Genomic DNA, 19762 nt, shown 5'->3' with positions numbered 1-19762 from the left:
TGTTTGCAGTAGGAATTTTACAAAAAATCTTAATGGAACATGATCTTTACTTAATTTCCTAATGATTTTTGGCATAAAAGAAAAATCTATAATTTTGACCCATACTATGTATTTTTGGCTATTGCTACAAATATACCCCAGCGACTTAAGACTGGTTTTGTGGTCCAGGGTCACATATGTTCAAAAGCTTTGACTACTTCAGTGCAAGAAAAAATCCACATATTTTGGACTATGGGGGGTGCCATTATATCAATGATGTGAAGTACTGCTGCTAACTGTTGCTATTTTTACCGCAACACAAAATAAAATACTGATACGATGCCACATTATGCAGCTTTTGGTTGTAATTTTCAGTCGAAGGGCAACAAGAGAAGTGATGTAAGTCTTCACTGCTTTTCCTATCAATAAGAAGTGGAGAAAAGAATGAGAAGATGCCTTTGGACGAATAAAACATTGTAAAGACCCACGTCTTTGCTCTCTCCACTTTAGCCCTGATGCCTTTGAGGCTTTTAGTAGACCACAGCTACTGAAAGAGCTTACAACCAGCAGAGACAAGAAACGCTAGATGCCATCCTGGCAGGACGCTTTCACTTGATATCTGGGGGCGTTTAGACCGATCGATCCTACAACATTTGGTTTAGGCCTACGCTTCTATAGATATATCCATCGCCACCTGTAAGCTCTTTTATTAGCTGTGGTAATCATATCTGTATTTTATTTTCAGAGTGAAAATAGCATAACTATTTTATGTCATCGAAATAATGGCGCTCTCGTAGTCCAAAATATGTATAAAACTGTGGATTTTTTTAAACGTAACATAATTTTTTTTTTTTACGTAAATCTTTCATGGGTTTTCTACTACATATTTTAGTAAGAGACATCATTTACATTATATTAAGCCATACATGTCATAAAAAAAAAAAGTTGTTTAATTTGACATTGTGAGGGTCCTCATAAGTGTAGAAGTTTGTATGAGAACACTGAGAAGTCTGTGGAGGACCATCATGTTTTATCACTAGACTATATTTGTCAGTTTCAGTCACAAGTTTTCTTTTTAATGTGATACAGCCTATATTTGGACCATTAAAACACCTTGAGGTTTTAGAATAGTAACTGTTAAGTCTGTTAAAGAACATTTTAACAGCATGTTCCTGTAACGCACACACCAGAAAGCACTGTCTATAAAACATCAGCATCATCTACAGGCTGACTCAATGGTGGATGGTTATTGATTTTTCAGTCCCCTGATGCCATGAACCTATTATGACAAATATCCAGCTCATATCTAGAGGACACGTATGCAGATTTCAGCGACTGCAAATAATTGACCCATGTCGTCTATAGAGCACTGCAGGGATGACGTATTTTTGTAGGCTCAACTTAAACCCAACAGGATTTTTCCATTGGCTTTTGGATTACTGCAAAAAACACTTTTGTTGGTCATGATACACAAATGAACACAACTTTTATACGTTTTGAATCCTAAATACAATTGCCCAAAGTAAAAGCTAACAAACAAACCAAACCATGGTTGCCTGACTTCATCATCTCTGCACATCCCCGTATAATTTGGATTGATTGAATAACTTTTAACTTTATAACTTTAATGTACTTGAAGTGTTCACCAAGCAATAGGAAAATGAGGATTGGGATTTGGTTTTGACAGATACTCAATGTTCAATGACTCTGATTGGATTGGGAGCACAAAAAAACCTGATCGGGACATCCCTAGTAAAAATATTTAAGAAGTTTAACCAAAAACCTATTCAAAAAACCCATTCACATGAGGACGATAGAACCAGAAGTGCTAAATTTTTAACTTCATTTCTGATTTACCTTGATCCAAATGACAAGAGTGTGGTGAGATGCCTGATAAACATTTTGGACAATGTGAACAGATTCAATTTTCTGCAGTCATTTTATTGATAACGTTAATGATGACTTTTGAAGGTGCCGAGTTGCTTTGCCCTTTGACAAATAACCAAAACCCAGTCCATTTAATACTTAATCTATATCAAGTGCTCTCTTAACTCCATTAAGATCTTGTCCCATTAGAAGCATCTGAGGTCAACTGTACGCTCAAATCTAATAACCTCCTCATAACCTCAAAATCAACAGAAAACCAAGCAAATGAGGGCTAAGTGTCACACTAATGGGATGTTGGGTGTGGAGATGATGGTTTGCAATGCTTAGGGCCATTTCCTCTGTAATGTGTGATTCCTACCCTCATTTACCAGCATCCATTCATTGTCTGTACTTGGTCTCTCTTTCCATCTCCAGTCGTCTCACATGAAGGCATAGCAGCAATGTCACAGCTCTACTTTCGGAGAAAGGACAACTTCTCGTACAGTGACCGGATCCCTTTGCGAATAGTTCGAGCCGAGCCTGAGCTGTCGCCGCTGGAAAAGGCCTACCTGTGCGCTGTGGAAAAAGGCGACTACGCCAGTGTCAAACAAGCGCTGATAGAAGCCGAGATCTACTTCAAAATCAACATCAACTGCATCGACCCTCTGGGACGGACGGCTCTGTTGATTGCCATCGAGAATGAGAACCTGGAAATCATTGAGTTGCTGCTCAGCTTTAACGTGTACGTGGGGGATGCGCTTTTACACGCCATACGGAAGGAAGTGGTGGGGGCTGTGGAGCTGCTTCTGAATCATAAAAAGCCCAGCGGAGGCATGCAGGTAAGATGGCAATCACTGACAAATTTACTTCAGAGTTTGCTGTATAACAAACAATTTGATGTCTCACCTACTGTAGCTTCTCATGGGTCCTTTTTTCAGTGCAGAAATACCCAGTTGCTTTAGTAATCCCTTCTTTTGTGAGGCGACTGTAAATGTGCAGATTATGTCCAAACCGTTTCAGACCGTTTCAAATAGTTTCCTGACCGTGTCTCAGTGATACAGGAACCTGAGAATGAACTAATCTTCTCTCAAAGAGACATTTTTTCCCTGTAGACCTGGATGTTTAATTAAAAGTTTTGAAAGTAGTGCTCTTCTTAATAGTGCTCTTTTGCTTTTCCGTGAAGATGCCTTGTATTATCCTTTTGCTGTCTTGCAGCTGAAGATTAAGTAATTTTCCACTTTGTTTGAAGGGCTGTGACCTCTGCTACAGATAAAGTGCTAATGACGGCAGTGGCACACAGTGTAGCAAATTGATCATCATGCCACCATGTCGGAAAAATAAGGTGGATTTGTAATAATATCTGGTTGAGCAAATGAAATGCGTATTTAAGTTTTTACATGGAGTAGAACGAAATAATTGAATCATGCATAGACCAGCTTAAAGGCTTTGTTTAGACAGGCAGCAAAAATCGAATTTCTTGTTGTATACCACAGAAAATCCCGCTCAAATGCATTATTTTTTTAACAGCAAACCATAAACACATGACATTTTGACTAACCTGATCTGGGTCAGATTTGTATGTGGTTTGCAACCAGATTATAACTGGATTTTTGAAAATGGGATTCAGTCTAAACCACTTGGGTTTCAATTTATTTGTATCATTTATGGCATGATGTGTATCTAATGTAATACACAATGCACAATAGTGTCCAAATTAATTTATTTTTCTCAGTTTTACCTTAATACTAATGCTATTAATTTCTTGTGTTATCATAGACGTACAGCCTTCCAAAATTTGGGGTTAGCAATTTTAAAGGAAATTATTACTTTCAGCAAGAAAACATTAAATTGATCAAAAGCTACAGTACAGATTTTACTTTTTGCACAGAAAATATTTGCCCGAGGGTGTAACCAAGATGGCCACTGATTGAACTGACTTGCCTTGCATGAGCTTTAATTTATCGTAGAGACAGACACCATGAAGAATCCTGGGGTTAAGTGCCAAGGTCACAGTGATAATTCACGGCTTCCTTAACAACAAATCAATATCTTACTCAGTATTCACATCTCGTTTTCCAGTGAAAACTTCATTAAAATGAGATACTCCTGGGAGAAGTATTGTTTTCTGAGAAGCCAACAGTTAATGAGGTTTATGCTTAAAATATTGTCCAACAGGATTTGAAAAGTAAACTTATTTTACCTGTGAAGGTATATTCTTCCACCATCAAGTAGTTTTTTTCTTGTTTTAATAACTAAATTTAATTCAATTAGACTTTTCAAGCAGATTCATCTTGTTTAAAGGGATAGTTTACCCAAAAAGTTATTAATTACTCACCCTCAAGTCATTCCAAACCTGTAAGACCTTCATTCATCTTCGGAACACAAAGTAAGATATTTTTGATGAAATCCGAGAGCTTTCTGACCCTGCCCCTGTTCAAGGCCCAGAAATGTAGTACAGACATCGTACTGTCTCAACATTGGGAAAGTATTCATACCCCTTTATTTTTTCACATTTGTAGCCTTAAACTGCTTTAAATGACCTTTTTCCCTCATCAGACTAGACTCTATACACCATAATGACAAAGCACAAAACAAATTAGAAATAAAAAATTGAAATATTTCTATTGCATAAGTATTCATACCCTTTTCTGGGACACTTGAAATTTAGCTCAGGAGCATTCATATTGCTTTGCCTGTGGCAAATTCATTTGAATGAGTATAATTTGGAAAGGCACACACCTCTCAATAAAAGGTCTAACATCTGAAAATGCATATCAGAGAAAAAAACAAGCTCTGAGGTCAAAAGAACTGTCTGTAGCATTCAGATATAGGATTTCGTCAAGACGCAGAACTGAGGAAGAGTTCAGAAAGAATTTTGCTGTACTGAATGTTCACAGAAGCATGTAGCCTCCATTACCCTTAATGAAAGACATTTGGAACAACTAGGACTCTTCTAGAGCTGGCCTCCTGGCCAAACTGAGCAATTGATGGAGAAGGGCTTTGGTTAGAGTGGAACCACTCTAGTTGCGCTCCATGATCATATGTGGTGATAGGAGAAACCTACAGAAAGACAAACATCACTGCAACACTCCACCAATCCACCAATTTATGGCGTTGTGGCCAAACTCAATCCTCTACTCAAATAAGAAACATGAAAACCCACTTGGAATTTGCAAAAAAGCACTTAAAGAATTCTCAGACTGTGAGAAACAACATTCTCTGGTCTGATGTAGAAGGAAAGCTGAACACAGCAAAATGTAGAGATAGCCTTAATGAAAACCCAGCCCAGAGCATCCAGAACCTCAGAATGGGCAGAAGGGTTACCTTCCAAAAGGACAATGACCCTAAGCACACAGCAAGAGTGGCTTATAGACAACTCTGTGAATGTCCTTGAGTGGCCCAGCCACAGCCTGGGCTTGAACCAAATCAAACATTTCTGGAAAAACCTAAAAAAAATGTTTGCTATTCCCTATCCAAGCTTGAGAGGTAAAGAGGTGAGGTGAAGAATGGCAGATAATTGCCAAATGCAGATGTGCCAAACTTGTTGCATCATATCCAAAAAGACTTGAGGCTGTGAAGGTGCTTCAACTAAGTATTAAGGTAAGGGGATGAATACTTATACAATGTACTTATTTCAGTATTTGATTTTTAACAAATTTGTTATCACGAATGTGTATGGAGTGTAGATTGATGTGAAAAAAAAGTTATTTAAAGCAGTTAAACATTAGGCTGCAACATAAAAAAATAAAAAAATAAAAAAATGAAGGGATATGAATACAAGGCACTGTATAGTCTATGTAACATCAGTGGTTCAACTTCAATTTTATGAAGACTGGCATGGAAGAGAAGAAATGGTTGAATAAAGTAATTATTTTCGTTTTCTTTGTGCACAAAAAGTATTCTCATAGTTCATTGAATTACAGTTGAACCACTGTTATCACATGGACTATTTTAACATCCTTACTACTTTTCTGGGCCTTGAATGTGGTAGTTAGTGTCTATGCAGGGTCAGAAAGCTCTCAGATTTCACCAAAAATGCCTTAATTTGTGTTCTGAAGATAAACGAAAGTCTTAAGGGTTTGAAACAACATGAGGGTGAGTAATTAATGACAGTGAAAATAGATTTTTTTTTGTCTGCAGTGAACCTTATCAACCCTGATTTCTCACATTTCTAGGTGCCTCCTATCCTGTTGGATAAACAGTTCTCCGACTTTACCCCTGACGTAACACCTATCATCTTGGCCGCCCACACCAACAACTATGAGATCATCAAGATGCTGGTTCAGAAAGGTGTGTCCATGCCCCAGCCCCACCAGGTGCGCTGCAACTGCATGGAATGCGTGTCCAGCTCAGACGTGGACAGTCTGCGACATTCCCGATCCCGTCTCAACATCTACCGTGCCCTGGCCAGTCCCTCACTCATCGCCCTGTCCAGCGAAGACCCCTTCCTGACAGCCTTCCAGCTGAGCTGGGAGCTCCAAGAGCTCAGCCAGGTGGAGAACGAATTCAAGTCCGAGTATGAAGAGCTTTCCCAACAGTGCAAGCACTTCGCCAAAGATCTGCTCGACCAAACACGCAGCTCCAGAGAGCTCGAACTGATTCTCAACTACAGGGATGACATGAATCTTTTGGAGGATGAAGGGAATAATGATCTCGCCAGGTTAAAACTAGCTATCAAGTACCACCAGAAAGAGGTCAGTTTTGTGCTCATCAAACTTTGAAAGCAATCCACAACTATTTCAAGATCATTAGCAGTAGCGCAAAAGAATCACTCCAGATAGGAACAGCACTCAAGCATATTAGCAAAGATTCATTATTAAAAACACAGGTGTTTATAGCTGTGTGTTTTTAGTAGTCAGGGACTGTGCTTAGAAGGCTGCCATGCCTATTTAGCAAATTGGTGAATTTTACATGTAGTGAATAATAGATTTCAGGTGTTGTTGTTTTTCTATTTAGCAAATTTGAGTCTTTAAGTCTTTAAAGTAGAATATTTTCATCCCAAGAAGGTAGGTTCTGTTTTTCTTCCCTCTAGAGCAGTGGTTCCCAAACACGTTCTTGGAGGCCCATTTCAGCTCTTGGAGTCTCTACTATTGAGCTGATGAGTTCAATCAGTTGTGTCAGACAAAGAAGACGGGGGCGTCCAAGAACATAATTGGGAACCACTGCTCTAGTCTAGAGGGATGCCTCAGACTGGCTGCAACATTATATGGATCTATGTTGCCCCCTTCTGTGCACATTAAACATTACAAGCTCTTTCTGTTTGAAAGGAAGGTGAAAGAAAATTTCTTCTTATGCAGAGAACTAAAAAAGAGAAATTAAACCTAAAAGGTTGGTAAAGATACTAATATTAATGAAATAATTATTGACCTAAATATATTTTATACACTCTCAGAAAAAAAGCTGTCACTGGGGTGGTACCTTTTCAATAAGTTGAAGGTACATTTTGGTATGTAAAGTTTACATATTACCTAAAACTGTACCACCCAGTTGACAGATTTTGACCTTTTTTTCTGAGAGTGCATAAATAAATATAAACTACCAGTCAAACGTTTTTGAACAGTACATTTTTCTCCTGCTCAGCAATCCTACATTTATTTGATTTGAAGTACAGCAAAAAAAGGAAAATTGTGAAATATTTTTACTATTTAAAATAACTGTTTTCTATTTAAATATATTTTCAAATGTAATTTGTTCTTGTGATTTCAAAGCTGATTTTTAGCATCATTACTCCAGTCACACGATTCTTTAGAAATCATTCTAATATTCTGATTTGCTGCTTAAAACATTTATTATTATTATTATTATTATTATTATTATTATTATGTTGAAAAGAGCTGAGTAGATTTTTTTTCAGGTTTCTTTGATGAATAGAAAGTTCAGAAGAACAGCATTTATCTGACATAGAAATCTGTTGTAGCATTATAAAAGTTTTTATCATTCACATTTGATCAATTTAAAGCATCATTGCTAAATAAAATTATATATGTGACCCTGGACAACAAAACCAGTCGTAAGTGTGGGTATATTTGTAGCATTAGTCAAAAATACATTGTATGGGTCAAAATGATCGATTTTTCATGTACGCCTAAAAGTCATTAGGATATTAAGATCATGTTCCATGAAGATATTTAGTAAATTTCCTATTGTAAATATATCAAAACTTAAGTTTTTATTAGTAATATGCATTGCTAAGAACTTCATTTGGACAACTTTAAAGGCGATTTTCTTAATATTTAGATTTTTTTTTTTTAAATAATTGATCTTTATAACTGGTTTTGTTGTCTAGGGTCACATATTATACATAATATGTTTTATTTCCTTAATCATTTACAAAAAAATATTTTAATCACATATTCTATCTATGTTTAATTCACACAAGCCAATGTTTGGCTTGCTGCGTTCCATGTGTGGCCCAGATGGTTTTACAAAAGGTGCAGAAAAGCTCTCATGCAACATCCATATAGGGATTTAAACCAGATATGAGGAGAACCAGAAACAGCAGCCTGAGAGAAAAGAACAGTGTGTTACTGTACGCCTTTCTGTGCCTTTTTTGTTTGCTCTCATTCATATGGCACTTGTTTGTCATTAGGACATGGCTCCATTATTTGTGTTCTCCTGCAGAGAGAGTTGCTTATGCAACTGCAGAATATGATGACAGTCCCCAAGCATGATAGAAGGCAGAAAATGATTTTGCTTTGCTGCACATTCCAGTGAGAAAATGCAAGCAGATCATTAAATTGAAGTTGAGCAAAGTTCCAGATGTATACATTACATGTACTCTATGTCTTGATTTATTTACATTTAACAGTGAATTTACTCCTGTAAGAGACTCTCTCAGTGTCAATTTAATCTCTTTCCATTATTCTGTGGTTAGTTTGTAGCACAGCCAAACTGTCAGCAGCTGCTCGCATCTCGCTGGTACGATGAGTTCTCAGGCTGGAGACGCCGCCACTGGGCCAGCAAGTTCATCACCTGTATGTTCATCGGATTCCTCTTCCCTTTCTTTTCGCTGCTCTACCTGATCGCTCCCAAGAGCCATCACGGCCTCTTCATCCGGAAACCCTTCATCAAGTTTATATGCCACACTGCTTCTTATCTGACCTTCCTCTTTCTCCTGCTGTTGGCCTCCCAACACGTGGAACGTGTGGATAATGAAGAACGCATCAAGAAGGATCCAGTGCTCACCAAGCAAGGTCCAGAGCCTACCAATGTGGAATGGATGATCCTACCCTGGGTTTTAGGTAATGTGTGTTTAGGGCTGAAAAATCTGATCTTGATTTTAATCAGTCGTAGATTAATTTTCTTGAATTTCTTTGCTTTACAGGATTTGTATGGGCTGAGATCAAACAAATGTGGGACGGTGGCTTTCAGGATTACATTCACGACTGGTGGAACCTCATGGACTTTGTCATGAATTCTCTGTATCTGGCCACCATCTCATTGAAATTCGTCACTTACTTTATGGTAACAAATCGAAAATTAAGCAAAAATGTTTTCTTTTACACTTTTTATACAAAACAAACCAAATTTGGCTTAATTTTATCCTTTTGTTTTTCATGAACATGGATTTTATGCTTTGCTGATATTTTATGTGTGAGTTAGTGTTTATCAAAAGAAAACTTAACATTCCCTGAAAAAAGTACTCATATACAATACTGTTGTATAGGGTTGGTAAGATGAAAGAAATGTCTTATCCTCACCATGACTGTGTTTATTTAATTTAAAAATACGGTAAAAACACTAATGTTGCCAGATATTATTCAGAGCCAATCAGCAAAGGTGTTTTTTTTCTTCTTCTTTTTCTGCACTTTAGTCTATGGCAGCCCATAGAACCATATGGTAAAGTTGTGAAGTTTGGCACATTGATAGAGAAGCATCTCAACATTAACCACAGCAAATTTGGAGTCTCTAATTCAAAACCTATTGGCACAGTGGTTAAAGGAGAAGTCCGGTGTGATATTGACCTAAAGTGTAATGAATCATGATACCGAGTGTGAACTTACCTTTCATAGCTCATCTCGGCTTGTCCCCTGCACTACGAAATCTGGCACTAGTTAGCCGATGCTAACAACAGGTTGTCGTTGAGGGTGCATCGGGCATCGGACTAGCCATGTAAATAAATCACTGTTTTACGCCATTTACGAGGCACACAGTAGCTCCACACTTCATTGGTAGACTTCCAAGGGCCCTGACATTTAAAACGAGACATTGAAAACTTTGAAAAAGCACTGGTAGTTTATTTACCATTCGCCGCCATCTTGAATTTAGTCACGATAAGTCGAGTGACGAGCAGGAAGGAAACTAAACTACTACTTCATAAAACTCAGTAGTTTTATCGTCCGACATCCTTGCAATTGCCAACTGTCTGCACTAACTCCAGTCCAAAAGTAACGCGAGTACTCACACGACTTATCAGGTTGTAGTTTCCTTCCTGCTCGTCACTCGACTTATCGTGACTAAATTCAAGATGGCGGCGAACGGTAAATTTCCTGAAGGTATTGTCTGTATAAATCTTCTTGTAAATAAACTACCAGTGCTTTTTCAAAGTTCTCAATGTCTCGTTTTAAATGTCAGGGCCCTTGGAAGTCTGCCAATGAAGTTTGGAGCTACTGTGTGCCTCGTAAATGGTGTAAAACAGTGATTTATTTACATGGCTAGTCCGATGCCCGATGCACCCTCAACGACAACCTGTTGTTAGCATCGGCTAACTAGTGCCAGATTTCGTAGTGCAGGGGACAAGCCGAGATGAGCTATGAAAGGTAAGTTCACACTCGGTATCATGATTCATTACACTTTAGGTCAATATCACACCAACTTCTCCTTTAACCAGAACAATTAAAAAATGGCACGTCATGCCGAAAAGGCCTAGAGTCAAATTCATAAAATAAAATTTTGTGTCAAGTTTTTTTTACCACTTTGAACTCATCCTAGAAGGTGTTGAATTGGCTCAGATCATTTTCAGACCACACTGGCAGAAAGTTTTAAAAAGCCGGTAAAAACCCAACTGTTCTGGAACATCGCATGAACAAGTTCGACGAAGAGCACGTCAAATTGGACACAATGCTATATCTCCACAACGCTTTTGCGTATTACGACTTAAATCTGGTCTTGTCTGACTCCCACATTTACCTACATTTGGCCAATTTGGTTGTCACGCATTTTGAATTTTACCATAGCGTGTTGTATTTTATAAATTTATTATCATATCATTGCGCCCGCCACCTTCTGGTCAGAATTTCTAATGAAATTCTAATGAATGCTAATAGTTTTTGATCAGTTTAGCCTATTTTAATGAAACTAGTCTAAACTAACACTGATATCATTTATGCCATATTTGGTCAAACTTGCAGTCAGCCATTTTGAATTTCTTTGAAAATCTGATCAAGCTCAGATCAACATCAGACCATGCCAGCAAAATGTTATCAAAGCTTTTTGATAGACCAAATGGTTCTCAGGTAATGCAACAGTCAATCTGTTTTTAATGTAATTTAGTAACATTTAGAAACCCCCCAAAATACCGAGACCGAATGTGATTAATATTCATGAACCCAGCAGCTCATTAATCCTTTTTTAAATAGATTTCGTAGTAGTTTTGTTATCCTATCAGTATTATTTTTAGTTTTTTTCCATTTTTGAAAGAAACACTAAATGACAAACAACATCTTAAGCACCACAACCAATTCTAAGTTTAGTCAGCATGAGAAATATGCATTCGTACATGGTTATTCTAATTACTAAAGTTCTAATTACTAAAGTTTAATGCTAAATTATCATAATTTCATACTATAATGCTTGACTGTCTGATGCCGTGTACTTTCAGATATTTAAAAAAAACTGTGCTGTTAAGCTATATATATATATATATGTGACCCTGGACCACAAAACCAGTCTTAAGTAGCCCAGGTGTATTTGTAGCAATAGCCAAAAATACATTGTATGGGTCAAAATTATCGATTTTTCTTTTATGCCAAAAATCATTAGCATATTAAGTAAAGATCATGTTCCATGAAGATATTTTCTACCATAAATATATAAAAACTTGATTTTTGATTAGTAATATGCATTACTAAGAACTTCATTTGGACAACTTTTAAGGCGATTTTCTCAATATTTAGATTTTTTTGCACCCTCAGATTCCAGGTTTTCAAATAGTTGTATCTCAGACAAACATTGACTACGTTTACATGGACACCAGTAATCTAATTAATGACCTTATTCTGAATAAGACAATAATATGATTAAGCTGTTTACATGAGTTGCTTTTAGAATATTCCTTTCATGTTCCCGTTTTACATGTTATAGTGCATAGATCGATTAATGACACACATCATTACGTCCACACGCGACGCTATCAGTTCATCTTCGTTATAGACTTTTGGATGTTTGGGTTTTAATTTTACAAAAGCTTGAAGTGGCTCTGGACATATGCAACATTTTTTAGAATGTGTGAGTTAAAATTTGCCGTGGTCGCATTTGTGCGAGTGCGTGCTGTGCTGCTCCAAAGCGTCTGATCCACACAGCGAGCGTTTCAGAGCCAGTCAGTTTTTAGGAGAAAAAAAAAAAAAACACACGCAAGCACAGTCACCGAAAGCCAGTTTAGTTTTACTTTTTTTGTTTGTTTTCATTTTGAAAACCCTGTTATCTTTGCCGTTTACCTCACATTACGCTTTGGAGGCTTTCTTTTATTAATTTTTTTTATTAATTATTTTGATTGCTCAGTGTTTGCGCGCCCTGTAATAAATTGTTTAGTCGGCATATAACAGCATGTGATGGAGTCCATGCCTCGTCTTATTAGTTTTTGTTAATAAATGCTATATAAGCTAGTTTTAATTTATTTTTGTTATGCTGTTTAATTAAAAATAACAAATCCATCTTTTAAGAATTTGTTTTAATCTTAAAATTGATAGGTGTAGCCTTATATATGCAAGCAAAACCAAGATCATGAATTCGAAAGTAAAAGTAAAAAGCATCCTAAGACATTCCAATAGCAGAAATCCCGTTCACAAAATTAAAATAGGCAAAATACTTACAAATAATACTAATGAAAAAGGGGGTTGAATGTTAAAAACGTTTCCATAAAACTAAAAATTATGATAACAAACTAGGCTATTTATCAGCAATGAGCATTGATTAAGCCCATGTTGTAGCAAAAAAATAAATAAATAAAAATGAAACCAAAGCGCGACCAACTGAGAGCATTATGCCGCGTTCCAGACAACCCGTTACCCGTGTTTTTCCAAACTTCTACCCGTGAAAGTGCACTGGAACGGCACTCAAACCCGTGAATTCCCACCCGTGAACTCGTACTAGATCGACGACGTACTCCCAGTTCCGAGTTCTGACGTGACATAGCCAGAGAAACAACAATAAAGCCTCTAGGGGTGCGGTTTTTAGTGGCACACGGTGGAAAAATAGAGTTTAGGACAATATAACGTTGCAATCAAATTATTAATACTATAAAAATAATAAATGCTTGGCGTGACTTGCCTGGAACGCTACAAAGTCCTGAGTCGTGGTTTGGACACGTGATTTACGAGCTCAAAAACCTGCCTGGAACGCAGCATTAGTGTGTATCCTGTCACAAAATGTGGCGAAAAGTCCTACACAAGGGGAATAGTCTGATTAAGGTGTGTACATGTCTTCCATAATGCGACTAAAATAGGAATACTCCACCTGTCTTAATTCGATTTGTGTTTACTCAGATTATGACTTTAGTCGGATTAAATTAATCAAAAATATCAGTTTACATGGTTGCTTCTTAATCAGAGTATTGACTTAATCGCGTTAAAATCGGAATATTGTTGTCCATGTAAACGTACTCACTGTCCTATTTTAACAAACAATATATCAATGGAAAGCTTATTTACTCAGCTTTCTTATGCCGTAAGAATCTCAATTTCGACAAATTTACACTTATGACTGGTTTTGTGGTATATACATATATCTCAAATATATCATTATATCAAATATTTAATATTAGTATGGTGAGTAAACTAAAAAATATACTAGCCAATGGCGATTCTATTGCCAAGGTGTCCGTAGAGGGTAGATAACATTTACAACAATTCATTGAATTTGATTGTTTCACAGCAACATTAAAATAGTGTAGATTAGTGTACAGTGTTTTATAATAACCATTTTAATCTATTTGGTGTCCATTTCATTCATTTAACATTTAATATTGGGGACATCCAAGTTATTTGACATATTGAACTTTTTTTTTTTTTAAAGTAACATGATAGTTACTTTCCCTGGTAATTAGTTACTTTTATAATGAAGTAGCTCGTAACTATAACTAATTACTTTTTTAAAGCAACATGCCCAACACTGCGTGTCATTGGTTCAAAATGACACATTTGTGATTGGCTGTGATTTGCATTCAAAGCATGTGGACTTTTATTGTGGACAAAGCAATTACTTGTCACTGGAAAACGTATTGGGTTGTGCCTAGTTAGAACAAGATGTTAGTCTAGTTTTCATTGCTTGATCTGAGGTTCGAAACGATGACATACTGTAATTCTCAACACTTATCTTTCTGCAGTACTTTGACACCTACGGGCAGTGGGCGGAATGGGAAATGTGGCACCCCGCCTTGGTGGGCGAAGCCTTGTTCGCCATTGCTAACATATTTAGCTCCCTACGTCTGATTTCACTCTTCACAGCCAACTCCCACCTGGGCCCTCTTCAGATCTCTCTCGGCCGAATGCTGCTGGACATCCTCAAATTCCTCTTCATTTACTGCCTGGTGCTACTCGCATTTGCGAATGGACTCAACCAACTGTATTTCTATTATGAAACTAAAGGCAGAGAGATTGACAATAAAATATGCAAGGGCATCCGCTGCTCAGAGCAGAACAATGCATTCACCACGTGAGCAATCTCCAATTGATAGATATTATCTTAATTTCGCTTGTTTTGTAGTAAAATAGTGATATTATGTTTTTTGATTGTTTTTTCCAGCATGTTCGAGACCCTGCAGTCATTGTTCTGGTCCATATTTGGTCTCGTTGCCCTGCATGTGACCAATGTTGATGCCGATCACGAGTTCACCGAATTTGTTGGAGCCACAATGTTTGGGACCTACAATATAATCTCTCTGGTGGTGCTTCTTAATATGCTCATTGCTATGATGAATAATTCCTACCAACATATTGCTGTAAGTGCTATAAATGACTAGTTCTTTTTACTTAATATCAATTTTTGCCTCATTCGTTTATTCGATGGCTCTTTGGTGTGACAAATGGGTTTTCAAAGTACAAATATTCTTTGAGTTTACGGTTTAATTGGCATATTCAGCTCTTGTGTTTGGTTGTTCCACAGGACCATGCTGATATTGAGTGGAAGTTTGCCAGAACTAAACTTTGGATGAGCTACTTTGAGGAGGGTGGCACACTGCCTCCTCCCTTCAACATCATTCCAAGTCCAAAATCAGTGTGGTACTTAATCAGATGGATCAAGGCGCACTGCTTCAATGTTAAACACAGAAAAAGAACTGAGACATTCGGATCACTCGGGGTAATAAGCCATTTGCTCTCCTCTTCTATTAATAATAAATATTCTAATTTGGGTTAGTTCACTTGACAAATAAACATTCTGTCATCATTTATTCACTCATGTTTCTGAAGTGTTTTTTTTTTTTCTATAAAAGAAGCTTTTGTAGAAAAAAACCCTAGTCCATGTACTATAATCCTTGTGAAGTCACACGGTTGTTCTGTATGACAAATAATCTTCAAAATGTTCAAAGCGTATTGAACAAAATGAATAGAGTTGCTGAGGTTTTCACTACCTTGTAATTTAGCGAAGTAGGTGTCCTGAAAAGATCAATACATTTGAGCTATTCTCTTTTTTTCCTCAGATGCGAGCTGCTGAAAACGTTCGCACAAATCGCCAGTACCAGGTAATATTGTCTCTTTCAAAGCAACTGATCATTATATCTGTCTACAAAGTGCACTTTGCATCAGATCAACAGATGAAAGGTTACAGCACATCATAATCTCTTATTTCATACAGTGTAAATCAACTCAAGACCTTTTGAATTTAGACATTAATCTCCTCTTTCAAATACACTTTGACTCTTTTGAAAGACTCTGTGGGCTGCTTGTTTGGTTGAATCTTTTCCCATAATCAAATGCATTTGATTTTTTTAGGAGGTACTCAGAAATCTGGTTAAACGGTATGTGGCAGCAATGATTAGAGATGCCAAGAAAGAAGAAGGATTAACTGAGGAGAACTTTAAGGTAAAGTGTACTACTTTTTTTTTTTTTTTTGTTAATAAGTAAGGGGCAATTTACACTCAATCAACTGTTATCACAATATAACCCTTGATAAGGTTTTGTAGCTGGTAGAATATCTTGTTTAAAGTTTTATTTTAATATTAATTTCATACTGTTGGAGCACTTGATAATATTTAGAATTAATATTAGGTTTTGCATTTTCTGTTTTTAAGTTAGTAATTTTTGTCAATTTTATTATAGATTTTTAAAAATATTTCTTTTTAGCTTTACTATTATTTTTTTTTTAAGGAATTGTTCACCCAGAAGTGAAAATTCCATCAATAATCAAATAAAATATAAATATAACAAAATGTTAAAATGGAAATTATACAGGTATGTGCCAAAAAATTAGAATGTCGAGGGAAAGTCCATTTATTTCAATAATTTGTTTCAAATAGTCAAACTTGTATGTTATATTAGTTCACTACACACAAAGTGAAATATTTATAGCCTTTATTTGTTTCAATTTTGATGATTATGGATTAAAGACAGTATTTCACAACATTAGAATATTTCACGTGACCCTCTTGCACTAATTACAGCATCAAGGCGGCGCGGCATGGAGGCGATCAGCCTTTGACGCAGTTGAGGTGTTATGGTAGCCCAAGTTGCTTTGATATTGGCCTTCAGCTCGTCTGCATTCCGGGGTCTCTGTTCCCTCATCTTCCTTTTGACAATACCCCATAGATTTTCAATGGGGTTTAAGTCAGGCGATGACTCATGGCTTCCCAAACCATCACTGACTGTGGAAACTTCACAGTGGACTTAAAGCAGCTTGACTTTTGTGCCTCTCCGGTCTTCCTCCAGACTCTGGGACCTTGATTTCCAAATGAAATGCAAAATTTGATTTCATCTGAAAACAGGACTTGGGACCACTGGGCAGCAGACCAGTACTTTTTCTCCTTAGCCCAGCATAGATGCTTCTGACGTTGTTTTTGGTAAAGTCTGGAGATTTTTGGAATTTTATTTTCCAGCAGGATTTGGCACCTGCCCACAAAGTCAAAACTACGAGTACCTGGTTTAATAGCCATGGAATAACTGTACTTGATTGGCCGGCAAACTCGCCTGACTTAAACCCCATTGAAAATCTATGGGGTATTGTCCAAAGCAAGATGAGGGAACAGAGACCCCGAAATGCGCTGAAGGCCAATATCAAAGCAACTTGGGCTACCATAACACCTCAACTGTGTCAAAGGCTGATCGCCTCCATGGCACGCCGCCTTGATGCTGGAATTATTGCAAAAGGAGGCCCAACAAAGTACTGAGGACATAATACAGTACACTAACACACTTTTCAGAAGGCCAACATGTGTTCAAGATCCTTTTTTTATTGGTCACATGAAATATTAAATTTTTTTGAAATACTGGATTTTTTTTTTTTTAATCCATAATCATTAAAATTGAAACAAATAAAGGCTTGAAATATTTCACTTTGTGTGTAGTGAACTAATATAACATACAAGTTTCACTTTTTGAAACAAATTATTGATATAAATGGATTTTCCCTCAGTAATTTTCCCTCATTCATTCATTAAATTTTGGCTTGGCAACAATTAAAATAAGATGGACTTAAATTACTAAAACTAAAACTGAAGTAAATCAAAGTAATGAAAAAAGGGACAGTTCACCCAAAAAGTAGAATTGTGTCATTAATTACCCTCATGTTTCAAGCCCGTAAGGCCTTCATAAACGATCAGTCATTTTCTTAAAAAGAAATGCTTAACCACAAATGCTCGTCATGTCTAGCTCTGCGATACGCATGTATACTCTGGGGACTCAGGTTCAAGACAGTTAGGGTATGTTAAAAATTAAATAATTTTTTCGACATACCCTAAATATATTGAACTGGAGTGCACAGAGTATGCATGTTTGTCTAAAAAAATCTCCCATTTGATGTGCTTCTTGTCACGAAAAAAAGAGAAGCAGCAGTTGCGAGTAGAAGGCCAACCCTAGCTCTGCCTCTGTGTTAAATATTTTAAACTGGAAAAAAAAAATTAATCATAACATGCTAATTTTGACAGCACTGCCACTGATGTATATGAATGACGTTGTTTGTATTGTTTGACATCAACTATATAGTTTATTATAGTTTACTAAGTCTGAATATTATTAACAGGAACTTAAACAGGACATCTCAAGCTTCCGTTACGAGGTGATGGGAATGGTGAAGGGCACAAAAATTGGTGTGTCAAACTCCAAAGGATGCACAGGAGCTTCAAACCTGTATCCTGATAACTCTATGAAGTGCAATTCTACTTCAGCTGGAAGTCAACTAAAAGGCAAAATGAGACTGCAGAGTGTCGCCACCTCTGTGATCCAAGAGGGTGGACCCAAAGCCAACGCCTGGATGTCTGGCCTAGCGAAAAACACTGTTAGCAATCAAATGAACTGCAAAGGGCCAAACAACCCAGGAGAGATTTACTCTGTGTCAGAAGAAGCTGGAGAATCCGAGAGCGAAGAGCAGGATGATGGTGAACAGCGTGGAAATGAGAACCAAAATAATGAAACGGAGAAAGACGGACTGAACGAGACTTCGGAAGAGGATGAAGAAATGACATATATGCGCTATATGTGTGAGGAAGAAATGAAAGAGGAAAGCAGATTATAACGGCATTTACATTCTGAAAAAGTGACGATCCGATTCTGAATGCTGGATAACAGAAAAAAGATGCTGTTCTCCTGAACTCTCGCTCTATCCCAGAAGCAGCTGTGGTGATGTTCTGCATCTGCATGATCCGAACATCAAGTGTTGTTCTGGAGTCTCAGGGATGATTGCCACTTTTAGGAGAATATGGGGTCTAACTTTGTCATTCACAGTGATTTACACTATTATGTGTGTAAATGCTCCTGTAGTTTATCGCTGCTCTGCTCTCCTTTCTGCTGAATCATATATGAAGGAGCAATAGCTGACCCCTTGCTATTCTAGACCTTTCATTCTGCCTTACTCTGTTAGATTTAGCATTTTATGCTAACTGTGGTTCCACGTAAGAGATGTCATTACTGTCATGCAACCTAATATCTTTGATAAAGGTTACTATGCAAATATTTACAACTTTTTTAACTTTTTAGTCATGTTTTGCATTGGGCATGAGGCAGTTGTAAAGGAGAAGGAAATGGTTGAAGGGTGTCTTTTTATAAACATGGATTAAAGTCCAAAGTGAACTACATATCATATCATCAATATGGTACAATGTACTGTGTACTCATGTCTGTTTCATTCTCCTCTCATTTGTACTCATAATAAAGAGCATGGTGTTATACAGTTTGCACAGCATCATTACATAGTCCTTTATGCTTCTGAATGTCTCATTCCATCTATCCTCGTTGTTTCCATAAAAGATTATTGCCTTCGTATTACAGTTCATGAATTAATGCACAAATCTAAATAAATATATATATATATGCTGTACTATGACTCAGTATTATTGTGTTATTGTGAGTGACTCAGTATATATAGCGGAAAAGTTTACAAACAAAATGTTAATTATTTGATCAAAAATGTATTTAATTTATTTAGTACTGACCTGAATAACATATTCCACATAAAAGACGTTTACATATAGTCCACAAGAAAAAATAATAGTTGAATTTATAAAAATATAAACCAATTCAAAAGTTTGCATACACTTGATTCTTAACCCTTT

At 36.9% G+C, this 19762-nt stretch overlaps 1 protein-coding gene across 1 annotated transcript; it reads left to right on the top strand.

Annotated features, from left to right (window-relative positions):
* Positions 1 to 2296: 2296 nt before the first annotated feature.
* Positions 2297 to 19503, top strand: trpc4a (transient receptor potential cation channel, subfamily C, member 4a). The gene is made up of 10 exons (XM_073829496.1): positions 2297 to 2684; positions 6021 to 6539; positions 8720 to 9086; positions 9170 to 9309; positions 14387 to 14715; positions 14806 to 15001; positions 15166 to 15360; positions 15701 to 15742; positions 15993 to 16082; positions 18235 to 19503. The coding sequence occupies exons 1-10, from the start codon at positions 2307 to 2309 to the stop codon at positions 18724 to 18726; spliced, it is 2748 nt and encodes a 915-aa protein (XP_073685597.1). The 5' UTR covers positions 2297 to 2306; the 3' UTR covers positions 18727 to 19503.
* Positions 19504 to 19762: the final 259 nt, after the last annotated feature.

Source organism: Garra rufa, chromosome 23 (genome assembly GCF_049309525.1).
Source record: "Garra rufa chromosome 23, GarRuf1.0, whole genome shotgun sequence".
Lineage (NCBI taxonomy): Eukaryota > Metazoa > Chordata > Actinopteri > Cypriniformes > Cyprinidae > Garra > Garra rufa.
The sequence above is the reverse complement of the archived record's forward strand: the minus strand, read 5'-3'. Positions and strand labels throughout refer to the sequence as shown.